The sequence below is a fragment of the Vipera berus genome, assembly GCF_964194415.1.
Source record: "Vipera berus genome assembly, chromosome: 1".
NCBI classification, from domain to species: Eukaryota; Metazoa; Chordata; class Lepidosauria; order Squamata; family Viperidae; genus Vipera; species Vipera berus.
Window position 1 is genome coordinate 240,566,556 of NC_138202.1, and position 17,024 is coordinate 240,583,579.

Genomic DNA, 17,024 nt, shown 5'->3' on the forward strand with positions numbered 1-17,024 from the left:
TTTTTAATAAATTTACAGACATTTCTAAAATTCTGTTTTCACCTTCATTAAGGGGTACTGAGTGTAGATTAATTTCAACAACTGTAGAATGAGGCTGCAGCATAACAAAATTTACAAGTGAAGGGGGTCTGAATACTTTCTGAATGCACTGTAAACGAATAAATGTAGCATTAGAAAAAAAGTTTCTACTATTTAATGTAGATTCAGCTTTCTTACTTTCTGCTACAGCTTGAAAAATGTATACTTTTACTCAACTGTGAAATGGTACATTTATAGCTTTCTCAGATGATATTTTGGCTTTATTTGAAGACTTTTAAAAAGAAGCAATGGCTCTATATTATCTATGTACTTTATTGGGTGATGGAAGAGGATTCTAAGCATAATAATATTTTTATTTTCCAAAGTGGATATGAAAAAGCGTATACCTTTTGAGGAAAAGAATAGCAGAGTTTTTTTCATGAAAGCGCTTTCACACTGTGACAACCAGAAAAATTACAATTGGGCATTTTCTAAAAAAGTGCTGCAGTTTGTACGCTGAAAAAAGGCTGACAGTAATTTTTAAGGGATTATTGGTTACTACAGGCAACTAATTGTCCAATTTATAGGGAAAATCAATTAATACATCTAGAATCATTCTTAGGGAATCTTACAATTAATGAGAAGTTTCTGGGAATAAGTATTTAAATTACCTACAGATTATCTTGGAAAACTTGCAACTCTTGAATTTTACAGTCAATGTAAAAACACACTTTATTGTTCTGATGTCAAGTAAATGTTTTATCTTGAAATAATGGGTATTTACCCACTTGTGAACCACTTAGATAGAATGATTTAATAATGACAGAACTGCAATTCACTTATAATCATTACACCAAGCTCCATGGTGCTTAGAAATGTAGTGATTAACTCTGAACCCAAAGTACTATTCATGACTTTAGAGTTACCCAAAGTTCTAACTGCCCATTTTCCACTTTGGGATGAGAAACTTTTTTTAAAAAAAAAGACAAGTTATGGCCATAATGCACAACTGAACTACAATTTATTGTGTTTGAAGGAAGTGGGAAAATTAATGAAAGTTACGATGAATAAAAGTATGTCACTAGTACACCCTAGTGGTGTCCAAAATAATTCAGATCTGAAATGTCCCATTTTGAGTTTGCAATAGTCATTTCAACATCAGCTGAAGTATTTTGACACTGACATAGCTCAGAGCTTGGATTCTCAGAAGATCAGCATCAGAAAATGTTTTTCAGCTGGTTTTGTGGCTAAAACAACTGTTTCCAATCCAAAGCACTTTGCACCACTTAGGTTTACCACGGCATATCGAAAATGTGGAGCTTTTAACTGAACACCTTTTAAAAAAACTAATATAAGGGGGGGGGAAGCTATACTAGATGAGGAAAGTGGACTACTTAGAAGAAATAATACGTCAATACAGTTTTTACAAGCAACTAGGTAAGCGCATCTAGAATGAACTTTTTCTTTTTTACACACAAAGAAAAAGGATTTCTGCAGAAAGCCTGATCTGTGCCAAAGCCATTATTTGTCAAGATATCTTGTGAAGAGATACCCTGTGGAAAAACATCACTTGAGAAGAGCATTCAAGAGCTTCTTCAATTCTAATCTTAGGGTTGATTCTTTAATTGTAAATTGCAAAGGAAATTAAATTCATTTTTACCCATTGTGCTTGGATCCTGCATAAGTACAACGAACACACTCAGAATTTCTCACACTGGCACAGAAGGTAAGAACTGCTGTTCTGAGATTGCCTGTTGGAACTTGCTCTTCGCTCTTTATTGCAGCTCTGTTCACAAGAGTTATTTTTATGGTTCAATCACACACCATTAGACAGAAATACATGATTATGGATAAAAAATATTTCTTCCAAGGACCATTAGTGGTCAGGAGGCGAAGTCCACTGTGGTCACAGGTGACTATGGAAGAATCTGAAATAATGGAAAGAAATCATCCTACCCTTCTCCCAACTTCAGACATAATTTACATCATTTTCTAGACTTTGCAGAAAAGGCTTTTGAACAACAAAAATCCATAACACAATCAGGGCTTTGAAGACCCAGTATTAGATGTTATATGTATACATCTATGTCAGTGCTTCTCAATATCAGCAACTTTTAAAATGTGTGGACTTCAATTGCCAGTATTCCCTGTGCTGGCTTGTTAATTCTGGGAACTGAAGCCCAAACATCTAAAAGTTATTGAGACTGAAAAATGCTGAACTAAGTTGTCCCATTTCCTTTCAAGCTTTAATACTTAGCTTGCATCTTTCCTGAAAGGTATTTTTTTTCAAGTTAACATTTGTATTTATCAGATCCCATTTGGTACACTTTTCTTGCAAGACCTCATCTGAAAATTAGCTTCAGAAGAAATTAGTAATAATAGTACTACTAGTAGTAGGTAATATCATCATCAACACCAACATTCTTATAACTATGTAAGCGCTTGCATTCCTGTAAGGCATGGAGTTAAGAGCACTGTCCAGTAAAACAAAGACTATAATTCCACAAAAATACAGACATCAAATACCCGTTTCTATAACACCACTATTTTTCTTCCTTTTACATACAAAAGCATTTTTAAATAATCTGAAATTCAGGTTGATCACTTTTAGTCCCATTCATTTTCACAGGTATACATGAGTGTGAGAAATCAATTGCTGCAAACTGGAAATATGGTACTTATTATTGACAACTAATTATATGAAATATGTGACCTGCATACTTTAACCATATGTAATATTTTTCAGCTCCAAATACTGACTAAAAAGCATCTGGTAAATGAGCACAAAATAGTACAGCAATTTGATAAAGAAATTGCACATTTCAAAGCAGATACTGTACTGAAAAGCGGTGACATTATCTTACTATCCTCATTCTTATTCTAGAATCAGCATGTCCATGCAAACAAATAACCTCACATTTATGAATAGCAGAATTTTTTTAGAAAAAATGAGGGCATCAATGCTTATTCCACATAGGAGCTGCAATTGGCCCCTGTGGAGACCTTTCAACAACAACAAACTCATCAGGGTTGCCAACTGCTTGGTAGTGGATTAACAAATCCTGAATAGCGCGTTCTTCAATCTGAAATGAGAGGGGAGAAAAGGAAGGGAGAAACTCTTAGGTATCTGGCAAAAACTGAAATAAGAGCAAAAGCTCACAGGGCAAAGCATACAAGGGCAGTGACTAGATCTTTCATATATACTAAAAGGTTTAATGGAACAAATCACAGCTTATTACTTTCAATTATTGATTCTGGATTCCACAGTTAGAAGAGCAATCCGTAAGGTTTTAACAAAACACAAGGGAAGCAGCCATCAATTATATCTAGCTATGCTACTAAAACCACGACATAGTGTAATCTAGGTATAAAATGCTTAAACGTATTGCAGCCTAAAACCTTAAGAATATTGTACTACATGGCATTTTTAGAAACACCACTAAGGCTCCTTGGAACCCCAAAAGAAGGAAGAGATGAAAAGAAGGCAAGAAACAGACTTTCGTATAGGGCATAGTTTTGACTTTTATTACTCTTTACCTGGATCAAAGCTAAAGGTTTTTCTCTACTTCGTATAAGAGCAGCTTCTTGCTGAAGTTCTTCTTCTACAATTTCTGCAAATGTCATAGGCAATGGTGCAGCCGGGTTTCTTAAGGGTGATGCTAACCAAGGACTGTAAGATAAGTTACAAATACAAAGCATCACATTTTTTTTACAATATAGGCTTTTGTACATATATATTTGCAGTATAAATTTAACTTACTTCTGATTTTCTGATGGTGTTGGTTCACAAGAATAATCACTTTCTGCTCCAAGAGCAATGGTATTTGCGTACCTGCCAATGAAAATACCGGGTAAGTACAAGAATTTTTAGAGAGCCATGATGGCGCAGTGGTTAGAATGCAGTATTGCAGGCTAATTCTGCTGACTAAGAGCAATTTGATCCTGACTCAGCCTTCCATCCTTCTGAGGTCAGTAAAACGAGGACCCAGGTTGTTGGGAGGCAATATGCTGACTCTGTAAAACTCCTAGAGGGGGATATAAAAGCACTGTGAAGCGGTATACAAGTCTAAGTGCTATTGCTACTGCTAGTAACAAGTGTTCTTTAAGGTACAACAAGCCAGAACACAGAGCCCAGATAACTTGTATAAATGCAGCACTCTTGTCTTTCACAAAGTAAATGTTATGACCACGTAATCTTTATTCAGCAGGTACTAAAATGTTTCAACCAACACTTCCGTGAAGACATAAAACAGCCATTGCAGCGTTGGGATTCACTGGTATAGAATATGAGTCAGAGGAATGGTATTTTAAGGAGAAAAAAACGGTTGAGTAAAATAGAACAGTACTTCAGCTCAGGATGGTTGTTTTGACAGGACTGGGATTGGCAAACATTCTTTTGGTTACGGCAGAGTGACATATATCTAGACTTTAAAACTAGACTGCACATCGGGAGGAAAAAAATAAAGAGACATTCCATTCATCTGCATTAAGTAAAATGTTTTGCAGTCCCAAAAGGATGATCTGTCAATCATATTGCCTTATCCAGGGACACTGGATGAAGGTTACAATGTAGCTTACTAATCTTCCTTTCATACGATGCCATCAACTTTTGTGGGGGGGGAGGGGGGAGGAACAGGTACAGATAGCAGCAGAAGGGCAACTTTTAATCATTTCAGTGGGCTGGAGGTAAGAACAGTTTGCTTCCCACTCCCATCATTAAAACTTCCCAAAGCTTTAAAATGGCTGACGGTGAACCAATGAAGAAAGATTTCAGTCTTTGGTGAATAGTAGGAAAGAATGCAGGACGCACCCCAGGAGCCTGCTGCTCTCACCCTTCCGTTTGGAGAAAACATGAAAAGTCATACTGAAATTTGACTATTTTGTCACTGAATTTTGGCAGCCTAATTTCATTATTATTATTATTATTTATTGGATTTATATACCGCCCCTCTCCGAAGGGACTCGGGGCGGTGTACAGGGCAATTAAAACATTATAAATAACATAAGGTATAAAAATTAAAACAGAATTAAATCAAAGCCCTAAACAATACACAGTTTAAAATTAATTTTTTAAAAAAAATTTAAAACTAAAACCCCAATCCCTCAGTCTAGGCCGGCAAGTTCAAATAGCCAGGTCTTCAGGTCGCGGCGAAATGAGCGAAGGTTGGGAGCCATCTGGAGCTCAACCGGAAGCTGATTCCAGAGGGCAGGCGCACCCAGAGAATGCTCTCCCCCTGGGGGCCGCCAGTCGACATTCCCTGACCGACGGCACCCTGAGGAGGCCCTCTCTGTGGGAGCGCACAGGACGATGGGAAGTTAACGCCGGCAAAAGGTGCTCCCGTATGGCCACCACATCCTTACAGAATGTACACCAAAGTAAAATAACACTTCTTTACTGACCTTTTTTTTAAAAAAAATCCTTGCATGAATTTTCAGCGTTTCTCAGAAAGGTAATTTTATCAGAAATGGAAATACAATTTACATCTTTCTCACCTCAAACATTTTTGAGCTGGCACTTTCTCCATCACTTTAGCACAATTGGCGCCAACTACTTTTTTCTCTTCTAACAGGAGATCTCGGAATGATTTTGGCAAAGCAGAACGCAGTGAAGAAGCCCTAAAGTAAAATAAACCAAATCTTACTACGTTGCATTTACTGATAATCCTAGTGCTATTCTTCCACCAACTAACTTATCTTTTCCAGAGGTAAAATGAACCTCTCAAAAGAATGAATCTTCATGACTGATTGACTAGGACATTAGTTTTCTGTATTCACTACTTCTGTGTTCAGTCAGTACGATGCATTGAGGAATCTGCTTTTGCTAGAAACTCTGAAATCATTCAGTTAAGGGCAAGCAATGCCTTTGGAGGGGGGCCCTTAACATAATCAATGAAAATCACAAAATAATACCATACACTGAAAGCAGTGGGCTAATGCCTCCTTAAGTAACACCAGCTGCCTGCAATTAGTGCAGGTTCGCATCCCACCAGGCTCAAGGTTGACTCAGCCTTCCATCCTTCCGAGGTAGGTAAAATGAGGACCCAGATTGTTGGGGGCAATTAAGCTGACTTTGTAATAATGCCGCTTGGGGTGTGTGAGAAAGCCCTAATAAGCAGGCATATACATAGAATGAAGGCTACTGCTAAGCTTGTAAGCCGCCCTGAGTCTTCGGAGAAGGGCGGGATATAAATGGAATTAAAATAAAAAATAAAATAAATAAATATTATCAGTAGGCTGCATGGATGATGCCTCCCCTCAGGACACCGCTATAGGACACTGCATGCCATCACTCTGCTGCGCACCCAATTACCACAGTTCTGTTTTATGTCTAAGGATATTTACCCATGTAGTATGGCTGTATTCCTCTTATCTATCTCATATTTTCTACTACCTTCTCCTGTTGGTATGATTATATATGTTGTTGTTTGTATGTATACTGAGAGCTTATGCACCGGAAACAAATTCCTTGTGTATCCAATCACACTTGGCCAATAAAGTATTCTATTCTACCAGTAATCTGACTGAACCTAATATAGCTTGGTAAATTTATAGCTCAACTACACTAAATTATACGACCAAAACCAAAAATAAGTTGCAAGGGACACACAAAGCATTTAACAGTGACTAGTCTCTACCTCTAAACTGACTTTCCTTCTTGAAGCATGGGCTGAAAATAGCTGAAGTAGGGCTTATTTTAACGGAACTATTTGAACAATTCTATTACCTTAAAATAGGGGTGAGCACAAACACATGATGGCCTTCTAAAGTTTTCCTTTCTACTATCACAACATAAAAACCATTGCACCATTTTTTTCTGTTAGATACAAAATGTTCTCCCTCTCAACAAGGCATTTCTTCTTTTCAGGCGTTGGAGTAATTGGGATGTTGTGGTTTGCACCTCCATTAAGTTTCAACAGTCTAGATGAAGAAACACGCGTACAACGTTGATGTACCATGAGTATTGCAAGCCTCCTCATGGCATGAGTTAGGCAAAGAAGGAGGTTTTTCAGTTAAAGCCCCCAAAGGTCTTAAGCATAATATGAGAAATAAACAATACTCAGAGATGAGAACCTGCTAAACCTGTTAACTGAGAAAAAAAACACCTGACCATCTGAGACTTAGGAAAGTAACAGCATAATGTATCCTGCCAGAAGAAGTCCCATCTCCCAAATAAATTGTTATGTTCTTTCACCAGAGATGTATATGCACACATACACACATATTTGGAAATTATACTTAAATCCATTTCCGAATGGTAAGATTAGCTTCTGTTCTTTTAGTCTTCTTCCACGTTTCACTCTTAACAATAATCTCTACATATTTTACTCTTCAAAGAACAATATGTATCCCCGATTCCACAAAACCGTGAAACTGGACATTATTTTTGGCAAGAAAAATGCAAGTATGTTTTAAGGTAGCCTGATTCTCCATGTCAACCAAAAAAAAAAAAATTCCAAAAGGTCCCACACCCTTCTGGCATATTTTCTTGCCAGAAAACCTGCTGGATTTCCAAGACAAGTATCTTGTTTCATTGCAAAACAACACTTCAAGAGAATGCCATATACTTGCAGCACAGAAATCTCAATTTGATGCCAAATGCCATGTTCGTTTTTAAAAATTAGTTACGCCATATCAACATATCTCAGTGTTAAGTACACCTCTGTTTTTCTCACTATTAAATTAATACTTTATTTACTAATACTATTTATTGATACAAAAACATAAACAAACTAAGCCTAAGATATTTATTTTACATGGAAACCTTAAAAACAAAGATAAATACAGTTACTCAATGAACCATGTGCATACATGAGTCTACAAATGACTCTATAAACTTTTAAAATTAAGATTTTGCACTTCCTTTGGACATAGTCATGCTCTTGGTACAAACTACCCAATATTTCCAAAGAACACACCCACCCACCCGCGTAGTGATACTTCATGGTCTAAAGGAGGTTCTTTTCCTATCTTGAGATGCTAGGGATGAATCAAAAATTTACATTCAAATCGGTATTGTCCTTCCCATAGATGAGCCTGAAAAAAAACTGAAATGACCCCAATAAGCAGTAACCTAAAAAAATAAGAAGGTTCATACCACACAGTCGCTGGTTTTGTAGTTTTGGGAGCTGTAGATAGCACAACTGCATCTGGCACAATCTCTGGGTTGTTATCCTTAGCAGCCAGAGCCATCAGTTTCTTTTGCTTCTGAGAAATTTTATTTCCATGAGAAGTGGCTCTACTAAAATTAGACACAGAAATGTAACATTATGTTACTAAAGTTTATCAAAAAGAATGTAACCAAAGACTGTTAGTCACAACACTAATGGATTATATATTGCGAATTTAGAAAATTATTTGCCGTTGTCTAAATTTATAATTAGAATAATAGCAGTTTCTAAAAGAAATATTCCTAATTGTGATTGTGTATCTATATAATGACCCATGTTTACCACACGACTTCTGCACTACTAGTATTAATTTTTAATCCAAGACTGAAACTTCAGAAACATTGTTTGTAACAAAGGTGTTGTGTTTTTTTTTAAAAAAGATACCCAACAAATTAGGACTTTAATACTCATCAATGAAATTGATTGTATTGCACCCTTTTTACTAACCATGAATTTATTTTTGGCATGCCTTCACATTTCTGCAAATTTTCTTCACTTTCCATAATAGTTCTTAAATCAACAGCAGGAGGACTGGCAGGACTGAATAAAAAAAAATACAAATTGTTCATTTTTTAAGATATCTATTTTTACTTACATTCCAGTTGCCAAACACCATTGTAGCCTTCTATATGTAACCGGATGTATAATTTATGTCTACCTCCTCAATTATGGCAAACCTCAAATAGAATGTTTTCGAATGAACGTTTTATTTATATATATTTTTCAGGAAACATATACACCAAGGATACTTTTAGATCCACTAACAACACTCAGTAAAATGTTTAAGATAGAATCTTAGGAAATATGCGTGGTTATTTTTCTTTTAAAAACTATCATGAATTAATTATTACAGATGGAAAATTTGAAACTGCAACCAAACACAATTAAGCTTGCAAGAGTTCTCACTGAAAGGCAGAAATTAGCAGGCTATGCAGAAATACATTAATGTTTTGTGCAGAATGACCACAAACTAGCCATAAAGTCAGGTGATTTCATTCTTCAAAAATCATTGTTATGAAGGCCCTGCATTTTAATGGAGAAGTTCACATTCCACAGACAGAGGACAGAATTTGACAAAGGCAGAAACACAGAGAAAATGTATACCTAAAAGAGCCGGCAACCCAGTTGGAAGGACTCACATAGGTGCTTTTGTTACTAGGAACACTCTGTGGAAGAGACCGTTTTTGCACTGATGATCCATGACAGATTTTTATTTCTTTATTGGCAGGAGAAACAAACGTATTTGAAATACCCATTTTCTCTTTCACCTGTAGTCAAAACATACGGCCATTACATTGTTACAGAAAAGGAACCTTATGAACTTTTCAGATAATAAGAGTTCAATCTATTTTGGCTGAAGTCTACAAAGGCAATTATTCTCTCTCTCTTTATCTTATTTTAAAAGCTAGTTCTCGTGTCACATTGCAATGCTTTTAATATTCTTCATCTCGGGAAACCACCCGGACAAACCCTACTGACTTTTGTGCCACTTTCTCCATTGATTTTTATTTCTCCCTTTAAATAATTTACATGGCCACCTGTGTCACAATAATGATTCTGGGAAGCCCATGAAAACTGAAGCATGAACCCCACAGCAATTCAATGATTTCATTCTCCAAGAAGTTTGGAAAGGAGGGCTGTTTTGGCCTGATGTGCTCTAGGAGCTTTTTGTAAACAAGTGTTTTGGCACGCAACACTACAGGAGCTTTTGCTCTTCTGCCACTCAGGCGTCATTTTTATTTTTAAATTTTTTATGCAACTGAACCCAACCTTGCTCATCCCGGCAGTCGGGCCGGTACACCTGGCGAGTAATGGGAGCTCTAAAATGGCGAAGGTGAGCTGGGACACTGAAGTGCAGGGCAGCAAGGATCTCAAAAGGGCAGGTTGGCAAAAGTGACCGAGACTGGGATGGGGATGGAGCAGCTGCAGCTTCCCAGGATGTGGCAACCCCCCTGGAGCACGTGGCTCTGGGTCTGCTTGCTGCCCTGCAAGGCCGGGTCCAGAGTGGCCCAAAGGCAGAGATGGGGGGGGAGGAGGAGAGACAGCTGGGGGGAATTGGAATGCCTCTGCAGTTTAAGTGCAGGTGAGCTGCCAAGTGCCCCTACATTTCGATCACATAACCACATAACTCTGGGCACCTGCTGTATTGACCATTTTTCAGCACTTTCACAATTTCAACGGTTGCTGAATGAATGGCCATAAATCAAGGATTACCTGTAAATTATTCTCCACTAAGCAAAAAGCCAATTTTATGTGGCATAATATTTTGCAGACTACAAAGCCACAATCTGTAGTGGAGGGTTAACATCTGCAGAATTCAGGAAATAGCCCCACTGTAAATGAAATACACATAAACCGCCAAAGTCCAATAGACGGACATGGCAGTTTAGATAAGAAAGCATCTCCGCTTAGTCATTTAACCATTGGGTATAGTTATTCTGTCTCTCTAAAAAGCTTTATTAAAGTTTAGGCTGCATTTAATGTATCAGTATTAAGGAAAAACAATCGGCAAACACAAACCTCAGTTTTATCTGTACAGAGACCTGCTGTGAAATCAGGAGACTGCAAATCTCTGGGACTGTTCACTCCCACAGAACTGCCTTCAGAATCAGATGTCAGCATTTCAGGAAGGGATTCAACAGAATTAGCTTTATCCAGTTTCAATATTCCTGCATGAACTGGAGGGGAGGTGGGGGGGGGGGCAGAAACACAAAATTATCTTGGGACAAATCAGTAATGTCCAGGGAAGCAAATCTATTGATACTGCATTCTATCGGGAGAACGGATCACTGTGCTGTACAACAATGTTCCTGAATCTCAGCCACTTTCAAGATGCGTGGATTCAATTCCCAGAATTCCCTTGTCGGTTGGGGATTAAAAATCAAGTTGCTGAGATCCAGAAAGACTGCTCTAGTAGTCGGAGTGCCTGCTCAAATTCACAGAGAAAGGGATCACCACAAATCACCTCTTTCAAACATGGGAGTCTTCAGGATCCGCTCTTTTATGCACAATTTTCAAGACGCCCATTGCCTCACACTGTCACTTCTGGGGAACAAGGTGGCAATATTTTTTCTCCTTTGCTGCGGAGTTGGAACACAAGAATGTGTGACCTCTTAAATACAAATTACACTATTTCAGTCGTTTCAAGGAAACATTTTGAAACAGCATTGCTTCAAGCATGGAATGATTTTCTGAGGAATTGAAACACCTCTTTCAAATTTTCAGTTCAAGATTGCACGCCTCAGTCATGTAGTTGCTTACATGAAAAAAAAGATTGGTACATTTTCTTCTTACAGAATAAATTTATCATTTGGAAAATGTAACACAATCTTCCTTTTAATTTTCCTTTAGTAAGGTTAGGAGGGCTACAACCCATTTAATTTTCAATTAAGAATGTAGCAAAAAATAGTATTGTTTTTACACAGTCACTATTTTTACACATATTACGTTTAATAGTATTAATTTCACACAATTCAAAAATGTCATTCTGAAATGTTACTTTAAAGCTACACAAAAATGACATGAAAAAAATAAGTAATCTGCTATGTGCAGGACACTAAATATATTTTTTATTATAGGGAACTCTAAAATGCTCAACTATTTAACTCAATGTAAGTTAAGTCTATGTGACTGACACAGGCAGAAATGCTCTGTCTGAAATACTATTGCACCCATTTTAATTAAATAATCATTGTATAATCAAGGAAGTGTTATTTTTTGTAAAAAAAACCTTCTTAAAATATAAGGGTAGATTATACTCAGAAAGTGATGAAGTTTTTGGGGCTTTACTGCTGTCAAACAAAGAATATTTATGTGTATGCTTGATGTAACCATTAAGATCAATGAGGCTTGAAGTAGTCACTTTGGATAGTGAGATGGGCAGCATATAAATTTAATTAATTAATTAATTAATAAAGCATTACTTCAAAATAGTTCCCAGCTTAAACCTGAACGAAATTGAAACTCAAAGACTGAAAACATCTGGAGTTCAAATCTATATTCACCATTTCTTGAGCTGTGTGTTTAATCAGCAAGTTTATATCTTAATAAGTCTTGTGTTAATAAGTAAACATTGTTATAATAAGTAAACATTATAACTAGAGTATGCATTCATTAAGAGGAACAATGTGTATTTACATGTAACATGGTTACTAAATCATATCATGCAATTCTTGTGTGTTTGGGTTATTGTAATTTTTCAGATAACTATATCATTCTGATCCTCTCTCTTTACTGAGATATCTGTAAACTGCAGCCACCTCCCAGTATTGTGATCAACTTTACAGAAAAGAAACTTCAACATTTGAATTTCACAAGACATTGTAGTATTTTTCATTTTACAATCTCCTTTTATGTGATCTCTCCATGGACTAATGGCAGTAAACTCGTTGTGTATGATGTTATAGGAAAAAAAGCACTGTGGTTGTTGGATATGTATTAACTTGCTTCAGCAAAAAACCCCAACACTTCTTAAATTTTACCTCCTTGAATGAATGTAAGGGGAAGATATATATAAAAAAGTTAACATGAATCTTGCTTCAAGTAATTAAAATGATGGCATCTTTTTCTGGTATTCTGAAAACTGTCTCCAGTTCTCTGAAATGACCAACAAAGTAAAGTGGCTGTGCATGTATAGCTTTTAAAGCAGCTACACAAGATGTGAAAAGGACATAGCTCCTGTAATGATTCAAAGAGAGCTGCTTCATTCGTGCTATTGTGCATTGTGAAACATCTCTTACAAACTCTTTCAACAAATCTAGCACACAATGCTCTTCCTTTATGAATTAATTGAACCTTTGTTGTTGTTGTTGTTGTTAGTTGCGAAGTCGTGTCCGACCCATCGCGACCCTATGGACAATGTTCCTCCAGGCCTTCCTGTCCTCTACCATCTTCTGGAGTCCATCTAAGCTCACGCCTACTGCTTCAGTGACTCCATCCAGCCACCTCATTCTCTGTCGTCCCCTTCTTCTATTGCCCTCAATCTTTCCCAACCTTGGGCTACATCAAATTCCTAAGTTAATTCTAGCACTACAAAAAGCCCCAGCCACTGTAAGCCGTGTGTTAAAGTTCATGCTTTATAATTGTGCCATTATGTAGGAAGTTACCTAAAATCACTCTTAAAAAAATAGATTAGCTCTGCTTTTTGCCACTAACCTGTAGGTGGATTCTGTATAATATCTGACAGATTATACCCTCCTGAACTGTCGGAACGTCTTCGAGGTTTCTTTTTAGCCTTTGCTTTAGCTTTCTTGAGGAGTGCTTCTCTAATTTAAAAAAAACAACACAACCAATATTGATTTCCATCTCACTAATTCCTTCAAAGTAATTAAAGTGATCATTGGTACCCTGTAATCTCTAGGCAACAGGCAGACTCCTCATCCTTTTTGCAGACAACATATTGACATTCACTGGCACGGTTTCCCATTATATTGAGAAAGGAAGCACATAACAATTGTAGTAATTCCCCTTAACACAGCAAAAGCTCAGTGGAAAACACCCCTCTCTATAGGGAAGAATTCCACTAATTGTGTGTTGCTGCCCCATCAACTGTGGTAGACAGCCCCAGACATCAGAGAAAGACCTAAAACATTATTATTCAGGATTATTCAAACCTGGCAACTTTTATGATATGTGTACGGCAACTTCCAGAATTTCCCAACCAGATGCATCACGCGTCTTAAAGGTGCCATTTTCCAAAAAAAAACACCCTGATTTGAAATGTCCTTCCCTCTTACTAGAGCTTTCCAGATTAAAATTTCTCCAAATTCAAGATCAATGGTTTTCTAGCTCAATTTAGAAAAACTTTTAATTCCATTCCAAGGTTCCTTTAGTACTCTGCAATTTACCTTGTACCGTAACACTAAAGTGGGCTTACTACTCATAGTACAGGCTGGCTAGGTTCAACACCTGAACACTGAAGCTGCCTAACCTCTTCTCTTCCTTCTTGTTTAGCTTGAATCAAGACCATGGAAACTACAGCAGCCATTTATAGTACTCAAGAAGTATCAAAGAAGATCTTCTAAGACAGACATGTCAAACACAAGGCCCGGGGGCCAGATCCGGCCCGTGAAGTGGTTTCATGCGGCCCGCGAAGCCATCCTGGAAACAGTGAGGGAACGGCCCCCACTGCCTTGGCCCTGGCCCAGAGACCCTCCTCCTGCCAGAGACCCTCAGATCTGTCCCACTCCTGCCCGGGCCCCCATAGGCACCCTTGATGCGAACGATGTAGAGCTGGCCATGCCCACCCAGTAGGCCATACACACTTTAGCAATGCCCACCCAGCAGGCCACGCCCACCCAGGCCACACCCACCCGGCCCCCTGAGGGCAACTGCAATGCTGATGCGGCCCTCCATGAAATTGAGTTTGACACCCCTGTTCTAAGAGAAGAGAACACAACTCTCAGCTGTTTGAAGGCTGGACCAGACTTTCTGCAGCGTGGCAAGCGTCCTTCAAAGTTTTTAAGAGTGAAATTGGTGCTTTTAAGGCATTACAAAACTTTCAATACACATTGTGCCTCCTTTGCCCCTCCCCCAACAATAAAATGGGCCCTGTTCTTTGAGCCTGTTGACTCGGGGAAAGGGAGGGGGAACCTCTGAAGTCTGGCAGTCCCACTTTATTAAGAAAGATATTTAATTCCATTCCAAATGTATGACTGTTTCTTAAATATTAGTGCTATATGGAGTGGCAGTACTTCAGAGCCCTCCGGACTGTCTTCTCTGGAGTGAAGCAGGACTCAAAATCCTGCAATCTAAGTGACAAAGTGTGCTACTTTGCTCAGGTATTGCTTTTCAGCATAAATGGTTTTACACATGGGCAAAAGACTGAAGGCCAATGCAAACAGCAGCCCCAGAGTAGCAGCTCTGAGGCTCTACTGTAACACATGGAGCTGCACTTAAAGGCTACTTCACTGAAGACTCAATTGGAAGAATGAAGACCTTCATTCAGAAGAATTCAGAAGACGGAAGAATACTTCTATCAGAAGAAATAGAATTCTCACTGCAAAGCTTGCTCTGTGTTCCGTTCCTCTTTTAGGAAGACAAAGGTTTCTCCTTCCTCAGGCTCCAGAGAACTAATATCAGGACCATCTTGGTATGGAGTAATTACTCTGCGCTCCATAGCGGGAATCTGCAACATTATAACATCTTTTTAATTTGGAAATTTGGAGGGGGGGGAAAAGGAAAGTATCAAATTTATATTTGAAAAAGCTGTTAGGATGCTTGAATTCTGGGGGGGGGGAATGTAGAGTTTAAAGAGTGCTACAATGTTCTAACAGTGTTATATAATGAATGAATGAATGAATCTCAGAGAACAATGTATAAAAAACACATATGCAGCCTTCTTTATCAAAAAGTAGAAAATGTTCATGCATTTTTACTTCTATTATACAAAATGAAACATTGTTTTTTGCTGCCACAGAAATGTAATGCAATATAAAAAGAAAATCAACTGAACTATATTATTCTCTAAATCAACTTTTTCTGCAAAGAAAAAAAGCAACATCAGGGTTGGCCAATCTTTTCAGGATGCACCCACTCCTATGCATTCATAAATGATGTCAAGGACAGTAAAAATTAAAAATGAATTTACCAAAATCTCACAATATTTGGGCTCTGGATAGTAACGCCAAATTTACAAGCATGAATGCTGGAATATCATGGTATTTCTAGACCTAAAACCTGAAAGTTATCATAGAGAAATAATGAAATATTGAATAGGGATGTTCCAAAAGTTTCACATTAATTGCAAGCATCTTGGTTCCCACGTATGTATTCCATGCTACCATCAGTTGTGCTGCTCAACTGGTTATGCTACTTTCAAAGCTGCATTGCTAATACTAAAACTTATGTTCTTTTACAAAATGAGCAACTACTCACTCTGCCAAGATTCACTAGTGCATTTCATTTTATTTGGAACATCCCACAATATCTTTCTATAATTTTAATGAAGCATGAGACTGCTATCAATGCCACTTATAACCCCAAATAAACTGGGAAGAGAATTTCAATTTTTTAAAAAAATAACTTCAAAATAAACCTTATCACTTAGTCTTCACCCAGATACCATGTTTCCCCGAAAGTAAGGCCTACCCCCAAAATAAGCCCTAGCTTGATTTTTTTGGAGGTGGGCCCAATATAAGCCCTTACCCCAAAATTAAGCCCTTAAAAATCAAGCTAGGGTGGGGGCGGGGGTGTGGATCTGTCCCACGTGCCCCGCACCTACTTATCTTGCAGCCAGGCCTCTTCTCGCCGGCCCACTTCTTCTGAGACGTTTTCTGCAGCCAGGCCTGCATTTCTCAGTCACAGGCCTTTCCAGCCAAGAACAGAGCTATGGATTGAATTCATAGCTCGATACTCAACTGCGTAGACCTTCTGGAAAGGCCTCTGACTGCAAAATGCAAGCCGGAATGCAGCTGCAGAATGAAGCTTCTCCTTCAGCCCCAGAAGTGGACCTGCTGGGCGGGGCTGTCAGTGCCAGAGGTAAGACATCCCCCCAAAATAAGACCTGGTGCCTCTTTTGGAGGCAAAAAAAAAAGACCCGGTCTTATTTTGGGGGAAACAAGGTACCTGGAAATTTTATCTTTTGTGTTAATTTAAATTGCAGCCTGTAGTCTGTTTTAGCTAATCAGTGCAGAACTCACCATTTTTCTGTAAGAGATAGAAAGATCTTTCAAAACTTCATCACTTAAAACATCCAGAACTCTGACAAATACAAATGAAATGTGATTCAGTAATTAAATCCTGCTGTGCCCCAGCAGTAATCAATGAAAGGTGAACATATTGATTTCTGAATATTTTTTAAAAAATTGTTTTCTTAAAGCATAGAGTATACTAGGCTTA

The 17,024-nt window shown here is 38.0% G+C and overlaps 1 protein-coding gene across 4 annotated transcripts in view; it reads right to left on the reverse strand.

The window, feature by feature from the left end:
• Positions 1 to 1,022: 1,022 nt before the first annotated feature.
• Positions 1,023 to 17,024, reverse strand: part of IBTK (inhibitor of Bruton tyrosine kinase) — a 46,755-nt gene continuing 30,753 nt past the window's right edge. Inside the window, exons 19-30 of one of the 4 annotated variants that reach the window (XM_081314611.1) lie at positions 16,826 to 16,886; positions 15,185 to 15,312; positions 13,341 to 13,450; positions 10,707 to 10,864; positions 9,291 to 9,454; positions 8,634 to 8,726; positions 8,114 to 8,257; positions 5,512 to 5,634; positions 3,779 to 3,850; positions 3,556 to 3,688; positions 2,936 to 3,101; positions 1,023 to 1,946 (exon numbers count right to left, since the gene is read on the reverse strand). In XM_081314611.1, the coding sequence (XP_081170737.1) occupies positions 2,976 to 3,101; positions 3,556 to 3,688; positions 3,779 to 3,850; positions 5,512 to 5,634; positions 8,114 to 8,257; positions 8,634 to 8,726; positions 9,291 to 9,454; positions 10,707 to 10,864; positions 13,341 to 13,450; positions 15,185 to 15,312; positions 16,826 to 16,886 (1,312 nt within the window). In that variant the 3' untranslated portion in view covers positions 1,023 to 1,946; positions 2,936 to 2,975. Of the gene's footprint in view, positions 3,102 to 3,555; positions 3,689 to 3,778; positions 3,851 to 5,511; positions 5,635 to 6,742; positions 6,937 to 8,113; positions 8,258 to 8,633; positions 8,727 to 9,290; positions 9,455 to 10,706; positions 10,865 to 13,340; positions 13,451 to 15,184; positions 15,313 to 16,825; positions 16,887 to 17,024 lie in introns of those variants that run through there. The other 3 variants (XM_081314610.1, XR_014024713.1, XR_014024714.1) reach the window with 3 other exon arrangements.